Source organism: Ambystoma mexicanum, chromosome 12 (assembly GCF_040938575.1).
Source record: "Ambystoma mexicanum isolate Mex_15411 chromosome 12, UKY_AmexF1_1, whole genome shotgun sequence".
NCBI lineage: Eukaryota > Metazoa > Chordata > Amphibia > Caudata > Ambystomatidae > Ambystoma > Ambystoma mexicanum.
The window spans coordinates 872,491,069-872,516,605 of NC_090936.1; the positions used below are offsets into that span (position 1 = coordinate 872,491,069).

The window sequence follows — 25,537 nt, forward strand, 5'->3', positions numbered from 1 at the left end:
TGTTCACAAATGGTAAGTCTGGATATGGTAGCCGGGGGTGTCCCGTCCGCCCATTTTGAGCACGGGATAAGGCGGGACTCCGGAGTACAGCACATCCTCGAGCTTCCCCAGCACGAGGTGACAGTTCCGCTTTCAGCTATCAGGACCTTCGGTTGTTAAGTCTCTTTTCTCACAAAAAGTCGCTTGCCTCTGAGGGTCTGATGTGTTCCAAAGATAATTTAAAAAATGTTCCTTTCCATTTGCATGCTGGGTGATGCCTTTTCACCCCTATATCACCCTCTTCTGGGTTCAGACCCCCTCCCGAACGTTAGCCTCCCTCCATCAGGTTCACTAAGGCTTTCCTCAAACCAACTTCAGTTATGGTTCTCACAAACCTTAATGTTTTTTTAAACAGTTCACTGTGGACATCTGTTGGGATCACCTTTGTCAACACACTGTTCATTGGGACTTTAGACTTTTCTCCTTTCCATTGGCATCCCTCTGTCGGGTTCACTCTTGCCAATTACACAGTTCCTTTTACTTCTCTTATGAAGCGGGATTCACTTTCCTAATCTTTACAGTCTTCTGCCGGTCAATGACTTTCGACTGTATAGAGGATTTTGCAAGACCCCTGTATGATCACTTTGACCCCTTTCTCGCACCTTTACCAAGGTCTTCTGGTAACAGTAGTTTCAACTATAGGGCAATCGCTGAGAGTTTCTCAAGTGAGCACCCATGTGGTGCCTGACACCTATGTAGCTGGTTTTCCCCTTTCGTATGAACAGTTCTTTGTATTTTCTTCAATTAACCGTTTGCTACTTTCATTCAACTGAGTTTGCTTTCTTATCCGCTCTCACCTCGACTCACTGGCTGTGATGAACCGCTTGGCCTTTCTTGTCTCTGTAGTCAAGGACCGTACCACAGTATCAGGCGTCTCTCCCTGGCTTGGTTATCAGCGGAGGAGGGCCTGTGTACCATTTACATCTGGTGCAACACACGCTGGCTATTGATTGCGGTCTTACAATTCCTTCCACAGAGGTGTCACGGGCCTTGGTCGGAAAGGGCAAGGTCGCTTCTCTCCTTGTCACCCTTTTGGTTCTCGCTGTCTTTTTCCTCCTCTTGAACTGCTGTGCTTGGAAAGCTCTCTCGTCATGTCATCTGCCTTGCTCGTTTTGTGCTCTACCTTTTATCCCTGTGGGGAAGGGAAAAGGTTGTCAGGTGTGCGTGATTCTGGTTAATTGCCTGACTTTGCTTGACCCTTGTGTTGGGACATGTCAGGTAAATGACTCGGATGTTAGTGTGTTGTCTTTCAAGGTGTGCAAAAGTGTTAGTGTAGGAAAAAGGGTGTGGGGGAGTGTTTGCATATCCTACTTGATAAGATGGGGAAAAGGTGTTGGAAGAAGGTGGATACCTCGTCTCACCCATCAGTGTCCGACTTCCACTCCCCGAGGACCCCACATCCAGGTGTTCCTCCTGCACTGGTTCACCCCCAGGAACTGAATCCAATAGCGATGGCCATGTCCTGGCCACCTGGATGACACATCCCTGGGGACTAGTCAGGCAACACCTTCAGGTTTCTCACACACCATCAAACAACACTAACTACCTTCCCCTTCTCCCTCTCTATACCCCCAGAACAAGAAAAACTTGATGCCAAAAATCTTACCCCAGTGACACAGCTGTACAATCGCTGGTACTAGGCACAACTCCCAACTGCCCGAGCCCACCACACACTACACACCTTGCCTGCTCTAATGCAGGCGTGCCCACACTTGCGTCCACTCCCTATTGCGTGGCCTACACTAATTTCTAAAACCTACTACAGCCAATCGTCCTCCCTCCTTGAGCATGCATCCTAGACACCATAAAATAAATTGGCATGCAACCTTTATTGTGTGCATTCTTGGAGGGTTAAACTCACGTCCTAGGGTCCCTCAGGTCCCCTTGACACTGAGCCTCCAGCACAAGCTCACCCCCCTACTGAGCACAGGCGGAGCTTGGGACCAGGCAGACCTCTGAGAACTTGGCATCTGCAAGGCCTCCTCTGTGATGCACGTTGCTCAGGTCTGCTGTCGCCGGACCCACGCCCCAGGGAGGGTGGCCTGGATAGTGTGAGAAACCAGAAGGTGTCTCACCCGCTAGTCCCCTGGGATCTGTCATCCAGGCTGCCAGGACACAGCCATCGCTTTGGATCCAGTTCCTCGGGGTGGGACAGTGAGGGAGGATCATCTGGGAGAGGGGTCTTCTGGGAGTGGGACACTGGATGGCGAGAGGCGGCATCCCTTCCCCTGCAACACCTTTGCCCCATCCTTCCAGGTAGGATACGTGGTAACCTTACCCCCTATGCCTTTCCCTTTCCCAGCATTTTCACATGGACTGCCCGCTCTGGGATAAAACAGACTCACACCCGAACAGTGTATCTGACATGTCCCGCTACTGTGATCAGGTGAGGTCAGGCAATTACTGACAATCACTCACACCTGACTTCATTAGACTTCCCCACATGGATAAAAGGCAGAGCACAAAAGCACACTCGGAGCGAGGCAAAGCACATGAATTTGCAGCAGTTTCAAGTCGGCAGCTGAATAAGGGGAGAAAGATGGCAAAACCAGAAGGATTCGTAAGACGCTGTTACTTTCAAGAAACCTTCAAAGCAGAAAGCATAAGGCCAGGAAACCAGAGTAAAGAATCCTGCATTGTGTGTTGGCTTAGCTGACCAAGGCAGGAAGGAGCAGCAGCAGCCGCCGTGGTATCATCCTTGGCTCCAAGAACAAAGAAGTGCCATAAAAAGCTAACATTTGTTGTGGATCCCAAAAAATACACCAAATTCCCCATTACAGATGGAACTCGGCCGTATGTCCAAATATGACTAAGTTGATTTGAAGCCATTGATTTTCTGGGTATGTATCGACACCCATCTTAAGTACGTAATAGCCTTAAGAGACATTCTTATTTACCAGAATGCTTAATCTATCTCATGACCTAAACATATTAAAGTTTTGTTGAGTGTGCTAAATCTAGAACACCATTGGGCCAATCTGAATCATACTTCTAAGAACAGCAGGAAGGAAGTATTGGATGCCTACTCTGAATATATCATAAAACATCATATAGACAAGCGTCTGAAGCTAACGACTGGTTAGACCTATTTGTTAACCAAGAAAGGTAGCTTGGTAGAAGAGTACCTGCGCCTTATCATAAACCCCACCAACCAAGCGTTATTCATTAGGTTTTGCTTGGGCATGCTGCCAATTGTGTCGAAGAGCCTTTTCTGACTGTTGTCCATTTTGTCCTGCGGACAATGAAACGGTGTCGCATTTTCTATTTCAGTGTCCCATGTATGCCGACATCCGTAAGAAAACCTTAAAACCATGTTTTGCAAAAGAAGTTTATATTCCCAGATTAATGCCAAAGAAATATGCAAACTGGCAAATACCATGTCATTATATTCTGTGTCTCAAGATATCTGGGTAAGGCATGGTGGAGAAGAGAGAAAATCCTTATACATTTAGTTAAAGAGGTTTTACTGCCTTGTAGGACAATTGTTTTAGGATTACTATTTTAAATGTATTCCATAAGTGTTTTTATGCTAATAATTTTGAAGTATTGTATTTATTAGGAATGATGTTTGCAAATGTTATAATGTAAAGTTATATTAAATTGTTTTGTACTTTTACGGTTATCAACCGAAATAAAGTCAATACTGACTGCCAATTGTATTCTGTTACACACAAAAGGGTACACTTTGAACACATGCTTGGCTGAACACATGAAACCCAGTATGTACTTTATAACAAAGGTGGAAAAAGTATCTTTACCCCCCTGAGATGCAAATTCCTCAGCCAGCTCCATTATATCCCCGTGCATGTACATAAATCACTTGAAGAAAGTGTGAGAAAAGGCACAGCCCACCTCTGAAAAAGTCGTTTCCGGGGGGACAGCGAGGTGAACAATGAAATTCAACGGGGGACTGAGAAGTGTATACACTGGCAGAGGAATAGATCCTAGGCTGTAAGGGGAAGGGAGAAGGCAATGAATTTCTACGAATGCATGAAATCCCTGGGAAACAGTGAGCAAATGTTGTGTGAGATCTGTGTAGTGCGCACGCACTGCTTCAGGTCGCCAGCACTTAGTAGTCGAGGTTGTACAGTAATTCAGATTTTTCTTGCATCCAAACTCCTGAGTGACCCACATTTAAGAATGCAACCCCTTGTTGGTTAATATGGTGCAAAGCACATAACACAACCATACCTAGCCCAGCTAATGAATGCTGCACGCATTGTCTGTTGCCATGAAAATCCAATATTCTGCTTCTCAACTTCCCTTCCCTTCCTCTCTTTCTATACCATTGATTTGACCACATACTGGGACAAAGGGAAACTATGTGTGCCCAATCAACAAGGAACATGTGCGCATTTACAAAATCGTTGTGTCCTGAGAAGAACATTATTGCAGCTGGAAGGGGTCATGGTACTTGTAGGGGCCTCAATTCAGAAAGCGTGGTCTGGTTAGCACAGACATTAAATGTAAATGATCACAATTGGTAAAATACAGTCCTTCACAGAAAGGAAAAGTACTGCCTTGCTGAAAAATGTACTATGCAAAGTTATTTCTGGTGGTTAATTTAGCATCCGCAGTTAATGCATTTCTGCTTATGGTAATTGCATTACCACTGACTATCCCAATTAAATAACAATGTGCCACCCACCAATTATAGAAAAGGAGTCAAAATCAGAAACTTGATGTGTTAGTGTTACAAAAGAATAAAATATATCAGCAGCTGCTGCCATGATGGACGCACGCTCAAGTATTGATGAGCCAGTGGTTTGTTCAGCATGGGCCCCATCCCTGACCTTGGATTTTATATATGTTAAGACCAGGGATATTTATTACTACTGGAGACACATTTTTATCACTGGCTGCATTTATTTTTTTAGTTGCTGGAAAAGTCACCACATGTTTTCCACTGGCTGCATGTTGGCTGCCAGCATTAATTGCCACAGGCGGTATTCACTTCCAGCAGTGATTCCATACTGCCAGCGGAACTGCAAAATCACAATACGCCCAAGATTACCCTTTCATAGAGTGGTAGTCTGGGCTATGTAGCAATTTGCATCTTAAGTGATAGACACATGGATATTTATTTTATGCCTATTTCTCTCAAACTGAAACTTGTGCTTTTCATGTAGTAATCACAGTAGCTTTAAACCTACATCCTACTCTCTATCAGATTCTGCAGCCTTGCATCCTGGCACACTTCTGGGAAACTTTAAAAGTATATTTGACTATGGAGCATCCCCCCATTGAAAGACAGACTAATCAAGGATAATGGACATTTGCTTGGATACTGTATTCTGAACGGGCTTTCTTTTAAAGCATATGAGGGCTCATTTTTTAGTCCCATGTAATCAGGCAGTAGGGACCTGTTCAGTTCACACTTTTATGCTCCCCAGCACCCAATTTTACTCATTTTCATGGTGGAGTGCAAAGGGGAGAGTAAAAAGGCAGTGCACACACTTCTATGCCTCCAATTGTGCTTCGGGGTGTCTAAAGCAAAACAAAAGAGGTGATGGTTGGAAGGTTTAACATTAAACTTAACGTCTGGCATTGCCTTGGGCAAACCTCCAGACCACTGTTCTTCACCTGTCAAGCCATTACAAAAGGGGAAAGACCATATTCAAATCAGGCTTCATCCCACCCCAAAAGGGGCAGTCCAGCCCGAATTGCTAGGTCACATACCTTCTGCACGAGACCACAAGCATCCCCTAAAATGTTTCAGCCTTGTTGGACCTCATCAGTGAGGAGTATCTCGGGTCTCTAGGTCCACCATGTATGGGACCCGCATCTGGGCATATGCGTCCAACTCGTGGTGACTAAAGCAAAACAAAAGAGGTGATGATTGGAAGGTTGAGAATTCATCTTAACCATTTGCACCACCCTGAGAAACCCTCCAGACCATCCCTCCTTGCCTGCCAAGCCATAAAAAAGTGGAAAGACAATATGCAAAGCATTCTTGATCCCACCCCAAAAGGGGCAGTCCAGCCCAAACTGGTTGGTCACGGTCAAATGAACAGATGAAGGCCCTCTCCCTGGGGAGTAACAATGGATGCTGATGCTTATTTGGTCCCATTCTGCCTTTGATCTTCTATTGCTGATGAGATGCAGTAACCTGTGAGGACACAATTCTGACACTCTTGGTTAAAGCCTTAAGATAGTCCCCAAATTTATTTCCCAGAATTTCTGCTGACTTATGTACATCAGTACCTATGCATGCGGGTGGAAGAGGTGTAAATATTCTATGAACCGTCACCACCTCATGGGGACTAAGGTGGTGATCCTTTCCAGGCTTATTCCGCAAACAAAACAACACCAATGGACGGCAATATAGCCATGACCTATGCAAATCAGAACACATTTTTGACAACTGAGTTTTCAACAAGCCATTGAGATGCTCTACACTCCGTTAGCCTGAGAGTGATACACCAAGCAAAACCTGTGCCGTATCCCCAAAAATGAAGTAATTTCAGAGAAGAAAAGAATTAAAGAAGTGAGTCCCGTTATCGGACCTTAACACTTCACAAATACCTCACAGTGGAAATACCTCCCTCACCAAGAATCTGGCTGCTGATTTGGCATCAGAGTGCATGCAGGGTCCAGCCTCAAGCCATCTGGAAAATTAACACACAACCACAATTAAATCATGATAGGTGCCACACCTTTGTTCCAAATAAACAAAATCAACATGCAATTCCCTAAAAGGACCTGAAGGTCGAGGTATAACCCCTCTTACCACCCTCATAGTATTTCCTGGATTGAATTCCTTACAGGGTGTGCAATTACCAATAGACCTACTCATCTGCTCAGAAAGGTTGGGCACAAACCAATCCTCCTGAAGTTCTGCTGCAATTTGTTGCCGACAAGCATGTGCCCGGAAATGCAGCTGCTCCAAAGCCACAAGAAGCAACTCTACGGCAATCACTACCTTCCCCGTCAGTTCCTGTCATGATCACTGCTTCCAAGGAGTCAGGAACAGCCCAACGTCCTTGGAAGCAGGCCCCTAACCGTTATCTTAGGCACCAGCCGGTCCCCACTGGGACCTTTTTGGACCTTGTCCTGGCGCCGGTGGCACAAGGCTCATCAAAGCCATCGGTCCCGGCACTGGAAGCGCCGGGCTCATAATATGTATGAAGATGCTTGGGTGGATTTACCTGCAGCAGACCATGCTGCTTACTTACCAGCCACTTAGGAATCCTCTGTGAACAGGAACTACTTTCTTACCTGGGTGGGGCAAGCTCCACTCCCTGGATACAACACGGGAACTATTCTGGAACTGGAACTCTTTTCTTACCTAGGCGGGGCCGTGGAGGAAGACGCCTCATCACTCCAAGGCTATTTAAACCACACCCGATTGAACAAACGTGCTTCGCGTTATTCTGCATCTGCAGCAGAACGCTCACTGAGTCTGTTCCAGCCTTTCTTCCTTCCGATCCTGAACCTGCAAGAACAATACTTACCACTCCTGTATCCAGTATTCAGCAGCACCTGCAAAGACAAGAAACAACAGGTTAGCACTGCAACCTTTACACGCAGCGCTTTCCTCACCTGATCCATCGGCAGCGACCATTTCTTTACACTGCACCTCCGCCTGTGACGACAAAAGCATTGTTATTACGTACCGGCACTCCGCGAATTCCGGATTTCTTCAACGCTGCAACCCAGCATCTGAAAGACAAACGAAGAGACATTAGACAGGTATTTACTCACGTCCATCGCGCTCGCCACAGTAGAACGCCTGCAAATACTCTGGCGTTTTCCAGCATCTCTTCAGCACGAACTCACAGCTGCAAGGGAAAAGAGACAGTTAGAGCGCTTGCATTTACTTACGCATTTCCAAGCGCTTCATTCCAAGGCTCTGGCTCCAACTTCGGCTCTCTTCACACCATCTCCTATCTCAAGAGCCCTGCTAGACAAATAGGAAAAAGCATTATACAGAGTCCTGTTCTATATTAACGTGCCCGCGCACCTAAAGACTAAAAGGACTAAAAAGGTGTCCAGCAACTCAGCGCTCGTGCAGTTAACGACGGTAGCGATCCTCTGATGTCAAGAGGCCTATGTTTCACCAGTGAAGGAACTGGCAACGGCACCCTGCACCAGACGCAGATGGAGAGTCCAGCATTCACCTATCTAAGGTGAGCACGTTGACCTGGGGGCTCTACGGAGAAGCTAAGAAGAGAGAGAGAGAGAGACATTCAACAACCCAGATCATTAACCCCCATATTCTTTCACCTGCAGAAATCTCACTCTTCGAGTTCGACACACAGTGCAAAGAGGTTCGGCCCCAGAAGCAAATCGAGTCCTGCACATCACTTTTCGGGTCACAGACACCTTCCTGCCAAGACCAGCGCCTCCGTGGGAATCAGGTGAGCGTTACAGTTCCTGCCTCCACAACAAATCTGTGAGGGAGAGCATACACCCCCTCTTTGCCCAAAGCTCCTTTTCCTCCTGTGTTTTTTTTCCCTGTAGTTCAACAATTTGTAACAAGGGGACTGCAGTATACGGGACCGGCAGCTGTGCTCGTTGGGACATCATTTACATTTTTGGGATATCGGGGAGGGGCAATTAAATTGCAACCTTTGCCGATCATTCCGTGGCATCATTACCAAGTGCTACAAAGTCAGTTTTGCTAGTATACACAGCACATTTGACAACCCCTACCTCCAGAGGCAATGTTAACACATTGATTAATCATGAAAACAGTGCAGCATGCTGGGCAGGGGTCCCATCAGATCTTCTAAACCCTCTTCTCTGCCATCTAGATAACCCAGAATGTATTGGTGTGGTAACAAATGCAGAGTCGGAGTAGATAACGACTGCCTTCCCCTTACTCATTTCCAGTGCCTCAATAAGCGGCACCAATTTGGCTGCTTGTTCCAAGTAAAGTGAGGGCAATCGCTCCTCCACCTCCACCCACTACTTACCAACCACAAGACTTACAACTGCTGCTCCTGTATGTCTCTCACCAGATCAATTGTTGATGATATAACAACTATAAGTGTTCTTCCTGTCTCCAAAGCATCTTCTTTAACACTTGTATTTGTTCCCTCATAGGCCACACAATCATGAACATTATCACTAGGCTGCACTGGGTGAGCCAAAAATGTTGCCAGGTTTACTACGTGACACCTCACTGGTCATACGAAAGCATTTCACAAAATAACCTTGTGCCATGAAACTCTCTGAGTAGTCAAAGTTGATTTTGATTTTTCCAAAATTGCAAAAACTGCATGCTCCATGTACAGTGTCATTGGGCAGTCCATAGTGATGGCTGAGGACTTTTGTATTGGAAAGGCCTCTGCTGCAAGAGATTTCTCACCCAGAAACTGACCCTCTATAACTGAGTCTAACAACCCACTATAATAGGCCAAGGGTTTGTGACCTATCAATGTTTTCTGTGTTAGGACTGCTGTCATCACCTTCCCATCTGTATGCGCAAAACTTGTGTAACTAGAGTAGTCAAATCTCCAAGACCTACAATAGTTACAGAGCCCCAAAAACTGTTGCATCTGTTTTACTGTAGTCGGTTGAAATGTGTTCTGAACTGTGGTGGCTCTCTCAGGCATTGCCCTTCTCCCTGCAGACAATAGTACTTGTCCCAAATACACTACTTCTGTTTAACAATATAGCAGTTTTCCTTTGTCCACTTTGTACACCTTGACTGAGTCTCCTCATCATTGTTCCTCTGAAGCGCTATAACCCATTTGTAAGCTCCCCAAATCCATCTGAATGACTCGTTAAAAATACTTGAAGATTCACAGCACCCCTGGGGTAACTTTGTGTGTTCATATCTCTGTCCACGATACGTAAACACTATGAGGTAATGGGAATCGGAGTGCAAAGGAACTGAGAAAAGGGCATTTTTCAAATCAATAACTGTGAAGTGAAGTGGGTCAACCCAGTAGGGATGTTACAGAGAATGGTAGCAGGATTTGGTACCTCTGAAAAGTCTGCTTCAACAATGTTGTTCAGAGGCCACAAATCCTGAACCATCTTCCAACTAGACCCTTTTGCCTTCTTCACAGGGTAAATGGGCGTGTTACATGAGGACACAGAAGGTTCTATAATGCCTTGCTTCAACAACGCCATAATGGTCTAAAAAATCCCTTTGTCTGCCTCCTTAGACATATTGGGTATTGCCTAACCCTTGGTAAAACTGCTCCTGGTTTTTATTTTATTTGTACTGCCCCTACACTTTTCAAAAATCCCACATCATAGGGATTGCTGGTCCGGAAGTGGTCTGGCATTTTCTCCAAATCCTCCTTCCAATATGGTGATGTTTTTCTCGATGAGCATGGTCTGTGGTACCTCCCGTTGCTCCACCTTTACCCAACAAGACACCCCAATCCCAAAAACCATTTCTCCTGCGTCTTCTGCATCCGCGAACAATTGCTCATCAGACACGTCTCTTAACAATGAGATTGGATCAATAGACAACACTGTGTGCCCTTTGCCTCCTTCCTCATCAGTGCCTGAAAGAATAACACTGTCCTTCTTCACAACCACAGCTTCTAGATGAATGGTAACAATAGTCCCTGGCGTTATCTCCTGTGACTCGGCAGACCGGAACACATATTCTAAGGGTAGCCTCCATGTCCGATCTCTTATTCTAGGTACCTAACTTACCACTATTATTAGCCCATGCAAGAATAATGCAGAATGTACTGGTATCCCCATAAGTGCACTGTGACTGCGATACACAGGGAAAAGTGCTGCTTCTCTTAATAGTTGCAATCCTGGAGTTGAGCACACTATGCCGTCCTTTGAAAAAGTGATCGACATATGAAGCTTGCTCAGGAGGTTCCTTCCCAAAAGGTTTGTCGGAGCATCTTTGCAGTATAAGAAGGGAGCAGATAAAGTTGAATTACCTACCTTGATACGCAAATATTCAGTGTATGGAACCAATAGGACAGCCCCAGAAAATCCCTGCGTGTCCGTTGCTTTGCCTGATTGGGGAAATTCATATTCTTTAATACAGGATTTCGTGGCCCCTCTGTCAACCATGAAAGAGAAGGGCCCTCATTATGAGGTTGGCGGAATCGGTTTACCGGCACCGGTAATGGTGCCGGTAAACCCATTCCGCCCTATTACGAGGTCTCCTCGCGGGACCTGCAATGGGCACCTGGTAAAACCATGTGTCCATACCGGGTCCCGCGAGGAGACCAGGGAGCTAACAATGGGCCCGTTATGAACGGGCTCGTTGTTAGCTCCTTCCCTATTCCCATTGAGCCCTATGGGGGCTCGAATGGGAATGGGGATGGACTGGGTCCGGGTTCCTCGGACGAGAAATTACCGGGTCCGCCAAGGTTGGCATGGCCCGGTAAGTCCTCATTTGAGGAACCCAGGCCCGGTATGCGGTAAGGAGGCAACCATGCTGCTAAATGCGGCATGGTTACCTCCAACTTAGTAATGAGGGCCAATGTGTTTTTACCTACTTTTACACCTATGCAGGGTTCCTCTTCTGGATATGTAGTAACCAATAGAATTGGACACATTAGAGATACCTGTGGGCTGGCCTTTTCCTGATACATTTGAGTACCAGGATGTGAAAAAGGGTTTCCTCTGAGTATACTTCCTCTAGTATAATTGGTAACTGTCCTATTCGGCAGAGGATTTTTCTCCCAAGCCTTTACTGGTGTCTGGGCTGACATGATCGGGGCATGAGTCTGTGTCATTTCAGTTGCCAGTTTCTGATCAACCTGGACTTGCTGCAATGGCACAGAGTTCAAGACATAGGGCGATATTTGGGTATTCATCTGGAGGGGACCTGTGTTAAAATACTGTGGTCGACTTCAACAATTCTGTGACACATGCCTCATTCTTCCGCACACCCAACATTGCACTACATACATTCCTCAATACCCCCCTCCTGTTGGCCCATTGAACTGGGGCCCCATTCCTCCAAATCCGCTGAATGAACCAACGCCTCGCGAAAATCCTCCCCTACCCCATGGAAATCCTCTCATCAGTCTTGGTCCAGGCACATACCCATCTTTCCATGCTTGTCCCATTTCAGAGTCTATTTTTCCTTGTTGTCCTAACTGTCCCTGCTGTCCCTCTATGGTGCTGGTTATCGTTGCCCCCTCTAAACAAAACTTTGCTAGCTTTTTTCTGGACCAGCGTGGCCTCAGCCTTTTTATGCCTGGTCTGTACTCTCCTTTTCTTGTTGCCTCTTACAGAAATGCACAATGTGCACCTGCATCTCCTGCCAACTCTTTGCCTCTATCCCTACGACCTTGTCTAGATCATACTGTACTTCTTTAGGAAGTCCCCTTTTCAACATATAATAAAAAGTGGACACATTTTTGTCCCATGATTCTGCCGTCTCTGCCTTCCACATCTCCTGAATCAATTGATCTTGGGCAGTGGGATCCTAGTCTAACTTCATTGTTTTTGCCAAAAATGGAATTTATGCATGCCTATCAGCATCCATTATCCTCAATGCTCCCCAAACCTGTGTCCTATAATTATTGAAAGCCACTCTATCGTGGGTGTTTGTGTCTAACTGAATTCCCAGATATCCCGCTTTCTTCCACAACTCATCTGCCCGTTTCCCCATCAAGGTTGTGAAAAGGTTTTTCATGTGCCCAATTGCCAATATGGCACTGGCAGTTTGTTTTTCTAGAGCATAAATCCACTTCCCCCCCCTGCAGTGAGCAAAGGAAGTGTCTTCATTAAGTTATTCCAGTCCATGTGTCACCACATGACATAATCCACCTCCCCTGACCTTTCTGGAGTAGTGGGTATTGAGTCACTTTTCCCTTTATGAGGGGCTTCCCTTATCTGTCCTCCCCCTCTCCCTACAGCCATGTGGGCTCCTCCTTGCTCATTGTCTGTCTCCCAGTCATCCTGTTCTTCTTCCTCTGTCCCTTGTGTCACATCCCCTGATCCTTTTATGGGGACAGGTACACTCTTGAGGCTGCTGTAGCAGGCTGCCTCTCTTCCCCTTTGTTCTAATTCCGCATCTATAGCAGTGCTTTCTTTTCCATGTCCACACTTACTCTCTTTATGACAGATTTATCTAGCCATATGAGAATCGGACCATATCTCCATGTTCCTTCCTCTGTTTCCTGTGTTTCCCTGTTCTTGTCTTCCTGCTTTTTACTTATATCCTGTTGTACCCCTTCCACTTCGCTCTCTACTAACCTTGTCGCATCTTCTCGATTCTGCCATTCTTGCCTTTCCACTACTCTCCTTAATCTATCCCCTATTTTGGAACCGGGGGTCAATTCTCCCCATGCTGACTCTCCTTCACGCCTACTCCTTAAAATCCTCACTGGCTTTAGCTCTTCTAGTCCGAAGGGGCTACATGCAGTCCCTTCTCCCTTTCCATGGCGGCCACTTGCGGAAGGACCACCGAGAGTCGCGAAGGTGTCTGGTGCGTTGTCGGGCTGGTAAGGACCCGGCGAGGTCTAATCAGATAATTTGCAACACTCTGATGGTCCCTCGCCGGGTACTAATACCTCATATTTCCCTTCACCCAAAAGGTGGCAGAACAACCTTGAACCCACAAGCATTTTTTTTAAATTAACTTGTGTTGCAGAAAATCGTCACCCAAGTATATAGGGATATCTGAAATGTGTTGCTGATACCCTAAAACAAGATATAGACACTGTGTATACCTCATGAATAGGAATTCAAGGGAGAGCGGAATAAAGGATTGGTTATAGTTTCTCTCTTTTTGCATCAGTTTTTGGCAGCATTTGTCACATTGTCTGTTGGGTATGGCCAATCTACCTTCATTCACCCCTTTTACTTGTTTTCTCTCCTTCTACAACAATGAAATATTTTTAATAATAGCAATGGTGCTAAAAAAGATTGGGACATTGATTTAGATTTGTTTCTATGCCCTTTTCCTGATGGTTTGTTTGCTTGGCCATAGTAGAGTGTGAGTTGTTTTCCTGGTCTTGGGCAAAATCTTGGTGTGTAGCGTCCAATCATGAGGAGGAAACGTGAACAAGCTGACCCAATTGGTTCCATCCTCCTAAGTAAGAATGTCAGCAAAATATTCCTTACTGTGGTCTGGTGAACAGACTTGCTATCGGGATTTCCTAATGGTCAGGTGCTCATCCAGTGTATGGAGTCGCCTGTAATAGTCTGTGGAAATTATGAGCTGATGTTTTGATCTTTTGTATTGTGTTCACAAAATTAGTTATGGGTACAATAGTAAGAATGTGCATAGTGGGATTATGGTTTACTGGCATGGGACACACTATGTCACTGTGGGTTATTGAGTCTTAGTCTGAGGGTCAGTGGAGGACTCTCAGTTATTGGCCAGTGTTGGCTACTATCAATTGTTCTGGTGGTCCCTAACACTGATTCCATGGCCAACTGTTAGGGTCTGACTTTCTGGTTTACTGTCCCAAATACAATTTGGGACAGTAAACATTGTCAGTAAAATGGTCATCATTCATAGAAAAGCCTCTGAACTCATTAAAGCAACTCAAGTGTGTTCGTACAACGCTGACCAACTTCAAAGAAAGACAATGGGAAAATGTCTGGTAGCTAAGGTAATGAAACACAAAATAAGACATTAAGGCCACACATACAATGTTGCAGCAAAGAGAGAGTTGATCAATTTAGCATTGGCCGTTCTCTGCCACCAGGCCCATGCTACAGACAGTACTCACAAGTTTCTTGGCCATGTCCTGTGGAATGCATTGTCGGTTGTATGACTCCATGATGTAGAACAGCAGATCCTGTTGTTCTTGCGTAAACTCCATGTTCTCCTGTGCTGACAGAAAACAAGAGAATTAAGAAAACATTGCACATTACATATTACCATACCTCTCAGGCATCCCTCTTTAAAGATACTAGGCCATATGCCAGGAAGTACATTTTCAACTTTTTATGTTTTTTCTCGTCATCCTTTATTTAAAAAGGTGTTCAGTGCACTTAATTGAGATTTGGAAACACTAACTAATTTTTTAAGCCTGATTTATGTATTTATTTTTATTTCTTGTATGGCGCCATTTGCCCACGGGCCTCAGGGCGCACAGAAAGAAAAGACAAGCAAAACAGGAAACAGGAAGGTAGCAAAGTATAAGCAGGACAAGCAAAGATTTAGCCAGTAATTAAACCAAATAGGTGGGTTTTAAGAGCTTCTTTGATAGCGTGTTGATAGTCCTTATTGTGAGTGGGAGAGAATTCCATTATGTATGTGCCTACACTTAGAAACCACAGCCCCTGAATGTTGACAGCTTGAAGGGAGGCTGTTTAAATTTGAGAAGATCTCCTGAGCGCAGGGTACAGGCCTGTTGATCGGCAGATAGCTGTTTATTCAAGTATACAGGAGCTCTGGAGGACCAGCATATATAGGCCAGAGACAGGGGGTCTCATTACGGGGAGGGCAGTAAGGGGTGAACGGCGCTGGTAAATGTGCCGGTGCCGTTAACCCCGTACCGCCCTATTACGAGGTCCCACGACGGGACAAGCATGCTAACAACGGGCCCTTTATTAACGGACCCGTTGTTAGTATCATCCCCATTCCCATTGAGCCCTCTGGGGCTCAAATGGGAATGGGGATACATTTTTACCAGGTCCATGGAATGGGCAATTACCGTGTCCGCCAAGGTCGGCATGACCCGGTAACTGCCCATTCCATGGACCCGGGAAAAATGAATTAACGTCGGCAGCCGTGCCCTTAATAAGGGCACGGCCACCGCCTGGGTCCTAATGAGGCCCAGGATCTTGTGTGAGATCTGATCACTGCACCATCTTCCTGGAGTTGGAAACATGCTCATGTTTTCAGTGGCCAAAAACAGCGCAAACAGCATAAGTTGTTAGTATTGTATGTTGTTCTTGATGTTACCTGATAGAAGGCTGTTGCAATAGTTGAGCCTTAAATTATCGGAGCTGAGGCCACTATCGATCTGTTTGCAAGTGAAATGTAGGGCCTAATCTGATTGAGAAGTTTAACCTCATACCCACAAGCTGCTCGGGTGTGGGATACATGGACTTTCATATTAAGCTCCAAGTCCAAATAGACGCCCAGTGTTTTGACATTAGTAGACACTGGTATAGAGGAGTCATCAATCTTAAAACTTCCATAGGCAGTGTTGAGTTTGTTCAGCCATTGCGTGGTAGCCACTATAACTAGCTCTGTTCTGGTGTCATTGAGAGCCAGTGAGTTGGCTATCATCCACGACTGAATAGCCCTGTAGACTGCATTGATACTTGCAGAATCCTGTACAAAATCCCCAGATAGCTCGAAGACCACCTGGATATCATCAGTGTAGATTTGTACCGGACACTCAGTTGGTCAAGCTGATGGGGAGATGGGGAGATGCAGGATCCCTGTGCTACTCCAGCATTTATGACATCTAGGCCAGATTGGGCCTCCTCTACTGGGACTCTTGATATTCGGGGGCCAGGAGAGGATGCAATTCAGTCCGCAGTCTTTTGAAAACAACCAGGTATGTCTTTTAACCTGTTGACAAGAATGGAATGGTCGACAAGGTCAAAGGACGCTGAGATGTCTAGAAGCACCAGCAGAGCTGGGTGACCTCCATCCACTATACTTGCCAGCGTTGTTTTCAGATCTAATAAGGCTGTCTCAGTCCTGTGACTTGCCCGAAAACCAGACTGGTACAGGCCTAAAATGTTGTTATGCTCCAAGAATTCCTGGAATTGAAGATAGGCAACTTTGTCCAGGATTTTGAGAAGAAAGGAAGAAAGGCAACATTTGTAATAGGGTGGTAGTTTTTGGCCAAGGCATGATCCAGTGAGCCCTTTTTCAGAAGGGGAGTTATCCACACTTCTTTAAGTGTGGAAGGAACCACTCCCTCCAGAAATGATAAATTAACCATCTTTGTAATCCAAGGAATGAGAAATGACATGGATTCTTTAATAATGCTAGATGGACAAATATCACTCCAACAGGAAGTAGGTTTCAGAAGTTTCACGATTCTTAATAACTCTGTTTCTGTGCACTGTTTACAGGTAAACTCCTCTTTAGAATATGTTAGTGGAAGGGTCGGAGGTACTAGTATTTGTTTCCGCTGATAGTTGCTGTTTAATTTAGATGGTCTTTTTGTGACCAAGAATTTTATTTGAGAACTCGTCTTGAATTGATTGACACCAGCCAGAGTCCTGTTTGATGGTATTAGAAGAAGTACTTTTCCTTTCGACTTCTTTGAGGACTTTGAATAGTTAATGAGATCTTGATTTAGTATTACATATTCTTTGGTCAAAGTATCTTGATTTTTCTGTGATAATAACCTTTTTATAGTTATTAACTGAGTTTTTGTATTTGGAATGGGTTTCAGCAGTGGGGGTTTTATGCCAATTTATTTCACAAGTCCTTTTCTCTATTCTGGATGTCAGTACTGCATTATTAAACCATGCATTTTTTAATGTTTCTGGTTTAATTGCTTTGATTTTTTCAGGTGTTACTACATCGGTGACTTCATTGATTGCAATTGACAGATGAGCAACCAAATCACTAAAATTCTCGAATGAGTCTGGACAGGGCAGTTTGGGTTTCATCCGTTCTACAAATTTGGTGCTTGAAACATTCCTCTAGTTGATGTCTTAGAACCCAGTCTAGAATATGGCCCTCTTGATGAGTAGATTCATTTACCCATTGATGTAGTCAATGGTGTCCAAAGCTTTGAGTAAAGATTTAGCGGGTTTCTGTTTCTTATCTTCAGCCCAGTAGTTAAAGTCTCTGAGGATGATAATGGTGGATTTGGGTTTAGTAATACTGTTAATGAGAGCCAGAAACTGTTCCTCAAAGAAAGGTAAATCTTTGGGTGGCCTGTAGATAATTAGAATAGCAACAGAAATATTAGGGCTAGTTGTTATTTTAATAAGGAGACTTTCACAGCCTTCTATGGCAGCATGTGTGACCATATGATAGTCAACAGATTTCTTTTTTATTAGTGCAACTCCACCCCCCTCTGATCCATCTGTTCTGCCCGTAGATGTTAAACGTCTGAGGAGTAGAGGTAGCACCTGTCATATTTGTTGTGTTATTCAGCCATGTTCCTGTGATACCCATCACGTCCACATCAGAGATGGAAAGGTAGTCCTCCACCTCCACCCCCTGTTTGACAAGGGAATGGGTGTTCAGGAGGGCCATTTTTAGAGAACGTGGTGTGGAGTCTTTTGGAATCATTAGAAATGCAGAGGTTGAATCAGTCATTGCTTGATTTTTTATCAGCGGTAGATGACATGGTTTTTTGGCCTTTTACTTCAGCTATTGAAAAATGTAGGCAAGTGATAGTGGAGCAAGCACTATTTATCCATTATCATTAAGCTGAGGCATGATAAGTATAAAGGCAACACAAAGTTTAGGGAGCAGGCAACTATGATTTACCTTACTGCGAGGAGAAGAGTCCAGCTCGTGCTCCCAGACACAAACCGGCACAAACCGGCGCCTACTCCAACGCGCCGGCAATGACGCGCCACTGAGGGTCTTAAGAACCCTGTGGAGATCTGGGAAATGGAGTTCCCAACGACTACTGCAGAATCTTGCTACAGCGTGAGAGCGTGTATCAAGAAACTGACAGTGCTCAGTGAGCGGGATGCGCTCGCAGAAGTCAGGCAACAGATCAAAAGGTAAGTAAATATGTGTACAATACAATTGAGTGTATTCTGAGGCACTGAACAAAATTCAAATCTAGATCTTTTTAAATAAACATGCACCAAAGCGACGCTCCTGTTATGATTACAGGGAACAGCAGGTTAGTATAAATATTCTTCGGTTTAACAAGGGCAAACTTTTTAGAACAAACTATCATCTGAAATAGTGGCTAGATGAGCTAAGAGATCTAAAGTAAGCAAGCTCAAACAGTCGGCCAGGGACACAAAAGGAGGCAAACACGTGCAACTTAATCAGCAGCTTAAGCAATCACAGTAATATGAGTAAACTGGATTATATCCACAAGTATTCAAAATCAAGCACACAATCTTCACCTATGCTTTTAAATATTGTTTATGTTTTTGATTAAATATTGTTTAAATTGTCATGTTTGTACAATTTTTATTGTTTGTTATCTGTAATGTGTCTTGGAGCCACATTTCAGTCATCCTGAACTAAACACATTTTAAGAAATTAAATAACATGGAAATTTACCGCAGGTGGTAACATTGGTAGATTTTGTTGAATGGCAGTATTTTCTCCTTACATAATGGTAAAAGCCACCTTGCACCAGTGGCAATGATAGTGTTTTCTCCTTAATGTGGCCTGTAATGCTGGGGTTATCTGAAACAGCTTTTTAAAATAATATGTGTTACACATGCATACTAAAGAGGCAGATTGGACAAGCCCACGGGTGTCTTTTTCTGGAAATGTGGAGGTCACCTTATTCTTATTTTAAGGTGATCTATGCATTTCCAGAGCGCTTCACTTCAGGACACATGATTTGCTGGCCAACCCTCTCACATACATTAAATTCGGGAGTGTGGGAGAGCATTTCTCATTGACAGGCCATTACAAGGCCCATCATTATGAAATGTAAAGAGCATTTCTATGCATGTTTGGGGGATAGAAATACAAGTGGGAAAACATCGTTTCAGCCTCCTGCTGTCAGACCTCTGTCAAAAAGACGTGGCATGGTCAGAAATGTCCCGTCATGCGATGCGCTCCACCTGCTCCTTTACTAAACAGTCACAAGGGAAAGTGACTTTTTTCTGCACATTTCAATGTGCATTCTGTTTGTGGATTTGGTATGGATATTGAAATGCACACCCTGAACACCCCTGTAATTGCACAAATCTGCGTAGGGTTCTAAAAGTGCCTCCGAAAGAGTGAATCTAAGATGTGCTCATTCAGATGCCTTTTGAGAATTGGGTTGACACTTTCTTTGGCACAAGTGTAGTACTAGTGTATCTCAGGATTTGTGCCCACATTTCATTTGAGAATTTGACCATAAGTGTTCAAAATTGCCTTAAAAGAAAATGGCAAATGCTGGCTCTTCTCTACACCTCATGCATATCTGCTCAATATGTTATGGTCATGTTGCACAGTCTCTTCCTGGATGAACAGACTCTCCCTTTGAGAATAGTTAGCTTCTTAGAGCGGTGACATGTGCAAAACTGTAATACTGAGGCTCTGGAAGTTACAAAGACGACATGACTGATTGAACTCAGCAAACCTGCAATGTTGGGGCAAGGACCTTCAGTTACGCCCTAAAGTACTAAGGGCGAGAATGTCCATCTTAAATTCCCTTCAGGAATCATTGTAGGTTCCTCCCACTTCTGCCGTTAAGTGTTAAAGAAGACCATGGCAAATATCCGCTCTTTTCTTTTTTTCTACTTTTTTTGTCTTCCTTTTCTGGCCCAGCCTTTTTGTCAAAAATACATACATTTGATAAGCAAACTTTAGAAAGAGATTATTTAATAACTGGTTTTGGCTACACTCGGCAGAGCGGTCATTTTGTTTTCTGCCATGAAGTGGGCTGTATCCTCTTTATTAATGCAGATTCTATTGTTACAGATCTTGCCTTCAATCACATAGAGCAGCTGTAGTTGTGACCATGTTAATTGCTCAATGTCCTTAAAAATGCAATATTTTCAAAAATTCGACCTCTTAGTACTCCTCAGGTTGTTGTGAAAAGTTACAAAGCAGGATTTACAAATAATGTGCAAAGGCTGGACTGTGCCATACACATGCTCCTGGGTCCCTTCTCCACCACCACTCTCTCCACTTGTGGTGTTCCCCAGGGCTCCATCCACTCGCCCTGGCTTTTTAACATCTACGTTTCACCTCTTGCACACCTACTCTATGCCTTCTCTCCTCATTTCCAGTGTTACGTAGATGATACACAACTCTTCTTTAAGGTCCCCTCTTCCTCTTCTTCTTCCTCCTCTATCATCCCTGACTTCCTATCTGCTTTTGAGTCCTGGTGCATCTCCAATGATCTCTGTCTTAATGCAAGTAAGACCGAGATTCTTCCTATCGGGACACCTGTTCCCCGTTTCCCTCCTGCTCTCTGGCCGTCCTCTATGGGCTCACATCCCTCTCCTTCCACTGAAGCCTGAAATCGTGGGGTAAATTTTGACTCCTATCTTTCCTTTACTCGTCACAACTTGAACCTTGCCAAGAAGGCCAACTTTCAAATCTACCTTCTTAGAGGCAATCTCCCTTTACTCACCTTCACCCAGAAGCTTAATTTCTCTAGAGCTCTGGTTCTCTCCAGGCTGGATTACTGTAACAGCCTCTTCCTCAACCTGCCTCTCTCTTCTATCCGCAATCTTCCACTAATCCCTTCGATCTTCTCGCTCCAACTCTCTGGTGGTCAAACAGTTCTCGAAGCAGAGAGCTGGAGGCAGATCTCCCTCCTATGGAACAGTCTCCCTCTCTCTCTCCATCTGCAACCGGACTACCTCGAGTTCTGCAAACTACTTAAGACCTTTCTCTTCTCCTCCTCCTTCCCTCTGCCCCTTCCATGCTAACCACCCCCTCATCGCTGAGATTGACGGCCTGATTTCTCAAGAGCCCAATAAGATCCTGGCCCCGTGCCCAATCACCACCAGCATCCCCCCTGCACTGCTCTCTTTGCCCAAACCCTCCTATCATGTTGCTTGCCCCACTCTGCACCTACCTGGCATGTCTCTGCCCTTGCATTTACCTGAAGCCCTCCAACAGGCACCTCTGGCACTTCCTTCCCTTCCTGGGGGACCCTGTTAGCACTCCTACTTGGTATGTCCCCACTTGTTATTTTCAGCACTTATCTACCCCCACCCCCTCTTTCTCTCTCTTCACTGCACTTGCACGCTCTGAAATTCACAAGGCCTAGTAGGACCGTTATTTTGTGTCTTTTTATTCATTGTCAATTGCTATGTTTATTGCTCCCTTGTTCCCTTCCCTTTTTGCCTTGTGGCGCTTTGATACACTGTAATGTTGTATAAGCGCATTATAAATAACCAATAAAATAAATACAGATAAATAGGGCATGTAGATGTGCAATGAGGACAGTGGAAGGGAACCGGAGCTGCAGGGCCCTTTCATTTTTTTTTTAAAGTTTGCTTGTCTTCCGCTTTACTTTTTATGGAAGTTGCGAAGTCCCGCATGTCGATCAACGGGAGCGGGGGGCACCCCTGCAGCCCCTGCACCCATTGATCGACTTTTTTGTAATTTGTGTTTTTCCCCAACGCCCTTTTTGCCATTTTCTGGTATTTGTTTTTTTTTTCTATTCGTTAATTTCTTCGATTTCCATGCAAAACAACCTTTTCTGGAACATGTTTTGATGCTAATGCCATGATTTTTTACGCTTCGTGTTTTGACATTTCTTGTTTGCCCTTTCCCAGGAACCCTGGACATGCCCATTCTCAAAGCGTTGTTGTCATTGTTCTATGAATATCCATGTGCAGCCGCTTTGGTTACATGCAGTGTTTTATTAAGATACCTTATTCTGTCACTGGAAGCCCAGCAGTCTGAAAACTGTAAATAAAACCACCACACTCTTCCCATTTTGTGATTTGACAACTCCCTACATGATGTGTGTACCCATTTATAAAAAAGGTACGAAATCATTACCATCATCCTTTCGCCCTATCACTTTTCTGGATGGGACATCAAAGTTGTTCTCTCTGCTATTTTGTTGAAAAGCCTTAAGGAATGGGCCTCTGAGAATAATGTCCTTTCTGACACTCAGCTGGCATTTAGGGCTGGCATTTAGGGCTGGCATGGGGACGATTAATCAATGCGCCAGTCTTTATTTGCTCCTGTCCACATATGTGTTCCTACTGGGGACCCCTGTCTAGGTGGCTTTTATGGGTCTTAGTTCAGCTTTTGATTACACAGACAGGGGTCTCTTGTGGAGCACCCTTGATGTTATGGACATCCTGAGGCCTCTTCTGAGAGTCATAGAGCCCTTACATGCTGACTCTCCTGTCAACATGGTCAAGGAGGTTCGGCTGTGGGGTGTGTTCGCACCACTTCTTTTTAGCCTCTACATTAAACATGTTCCTTCTTTTCTAGAAGGTCTTGGTGCTGACGTATCATAGTCTGAAGGCAGGAAGTTGCCCGTCTTATGCTTTGCAAATGACATGGCTTTTTAAGCAAAAACACTCTCTCCAAACTCTTGTCGAGGGATATGTACATTTTATGTCTCACAGGGGGCTGAAGGTAAATAGTAATACATGTTATGTTCTGTGTTTTTTCGACCTAACTGATCCTACTTGTTGGACAAAGGTTAAAAGTAACACAGAGTTTTGAATACTTAGGACTAACCTTTAATAGTCACCTAATGGAGCCTTTTGCAGGTGGAAAATGAAACAGGCTATACACAGTATCTTTACATTATCCACACATTGGAAACAATAATGTGTAAGCCACATGCTCACTGCCTATAGAGGAAAGTGTGTGGCTAGAGGAGTCTATGGAGATGAATTGTGGGGTATTGATATTGATATTTTTATTTATTTGTTTATTTGTTTACTTATTTATTTATCACGGGTCAATTAAAAGGGCTGCAAGTTGAGAATCTTTTTTTCATCTGTCTTTTCGGTGTGCCCTCGAACACAGCACCTTATATCACCCATCTTTAAACCAGGCTTGACCACATTTCTGAGACTTTACTGCTTATGCCTGTTCTATTTTGGTTTTCCCTGTGGTCAGATCAAGGGATAATCTGACCACATTTCTGATCAAACATGTCCTGTCTCTGGGTAACCGCCATAAAATCTAACGGCTATTTTATATTTTAAAAAAACTCTTGGAACTGTGGGTCTGAAAGGCAGTTTTGTAAATCACTCTAGACTTAGTATGATACCCGTGAAAGTGTCAAATAGTATGTTCTTCATATTATGGGGCTTCAGGAGGGAGGATGTGAATCTTCCAAAGACTTTGGTAAGGAAGTACCTCTCTCTTTCCCCATTCGCAATGACGGCCAGGTATCTTCACTTGATAACTGTGCACCATCACCGGTCCTTATTAACCAGAGCCAGACTAAATACCCTACATTAGGGCATTGACGAGTATTTAGTCTGCCAAGAAGTATGAAAATGATGTTCGTTGCCTGTGGTGCAGCAGAATACCTGGCACACTTTGTACTTGTCTGCCCTTTATCTAAAGATTTGTGGAATGGCACCTTCAAAGCACGCTCAAAGGTTTTGGTTTTCATTGTTGGAGACCTGCCTTTATGTTACTTCTACGTGTACAAGATGCTGCTAGCGCTTTTAAATTTGCATACTGCTTAGAAAAGTAGGGATCCTCTGCCAAGTGATTTAACATTTCTTTGTGCTAAGCCTCTTGTGTCTCTTTATATTTCCATACTCATAGTGTGCTGTTTTTTATCTGACCCGGCACCTGTTTTATTGTTGTTCTTGATAATGTTGTTTTATGGATTGTTTTTTTGCAAATCAGAAATAAATAACTTAAATGTAATTTAATGGTGTGTGAAATCTTCAGCCATGGACCTGCTTTGCAGAATCATCTCCGGAAGAGTTGTGGGAGTCACTATCACACTGAGAGTGCCTCTATAGATGCCCGCTAGTCTGGCAGTGAGAAGGACATGCCTGGATGCTTTGGTCTCTTTGATTGGGATTTCACCGGCATCACTGTACGGCATGTATATGTCATACGCTGAATTGTTTTCCATCAGTCACATTTGTTAGCTTCATTTCTGTATTGCACATGCATGCTACTTGTGGCGCTGGTAATATGTTGCACCAAATGTAAGGTGATTTGGCACAACACTGTTTTTTGTATTATAGTGCTATCCGAAAGCCTACTATTGACTGGCCGTCAGGGGACTGTCAATCTGTGCAAACGTGGATTTAATTTTGCCAGAAATATTTAAAACTCTGATTTCCTGTCAATGGCGCCTCAAAATCTCTGCTAGGCCAAAGTGGCCAATTTGTTTGCATCTGCTCTGTGACAGAATTCTAAAGGCTAAGTGATTGTTTGTGCTTTTCAAAATCTGACGCCACTTGTACGGCAAACGGCCGGCAAGAACTCAAATACGCTATGATTGCTCCCTGCACTTCTAACCTTCTAAAGCAGGTGGGAAGGTGCCATTCCACAAATCTTTAGATAAAGGGCAGAAAAGTACAAAGTGTGCCAAAGTATGGGATCTCAGAAGAGAACAACAGCATCCCATAGCCAACGTTTTTCCATGGCTGTATAACACATGCCTCCCAATCCGTTTTTGGAATAAGATTTAGGATTTTTATATTCTAGAGGATGTCCTAACTGATCACCACCCCTTAGTACTGCAGCCTGTGACCTTCAAAGTGCAAGAGAATAGGGTAATCCTGCACCTTGGTGCAAACGTATAGAGGAACTGGCTGAACCCGTCGAGGCACCAATGGCTTAGATGATTTTGATCTCTTGTGCAGGAAATTGACTGCAGGGTGTCAGAAGGAGGTTACTAAAATTGTCCCAAAAAACAGGCCGACTGGTTTAACAAGGAGTGCAAGAAGGCAAACTCATCTTTGATTCTTCTGTTAAAAAGGAAAGAAACAAACAGAAACCTGATTCACTCAGCTAGAGCAAATTATAAGCAGGTAGTAGCAGAGCGTAAGCGAGATCTAGATAGGAAAGCATGGGATGACT

The 25,537-nt window shown here is 44.4% G+C and overlaps 1 protein-coding gene across 2 annotated transcripts in view; it reads right to left on the bottom strand.

Moving 5' to 3' along the window:
• NR1H4 (nuclear receptor subfamily 1 group H member 4) overlaps nucleotides 1-25,537 on the bottom strand; it is a 570,288-nt gene that overhangs the window by 163,937 nt on the left and 380,814 nt on the right. For both annotated transcript variants that reach the window (XM_069629349.1, XM_069629350.1), the window contains exon 5: nucleotides 14,664-14,762. In XM_069629349.1, the coding sequence (XP_069485450.1) occupies nucleotides 14,664-14,762 (99 nt within the window). The remainder of the gene's footprint in view (nucleotides 1-14,663; nucleotides 14,763-25,537) is intronic.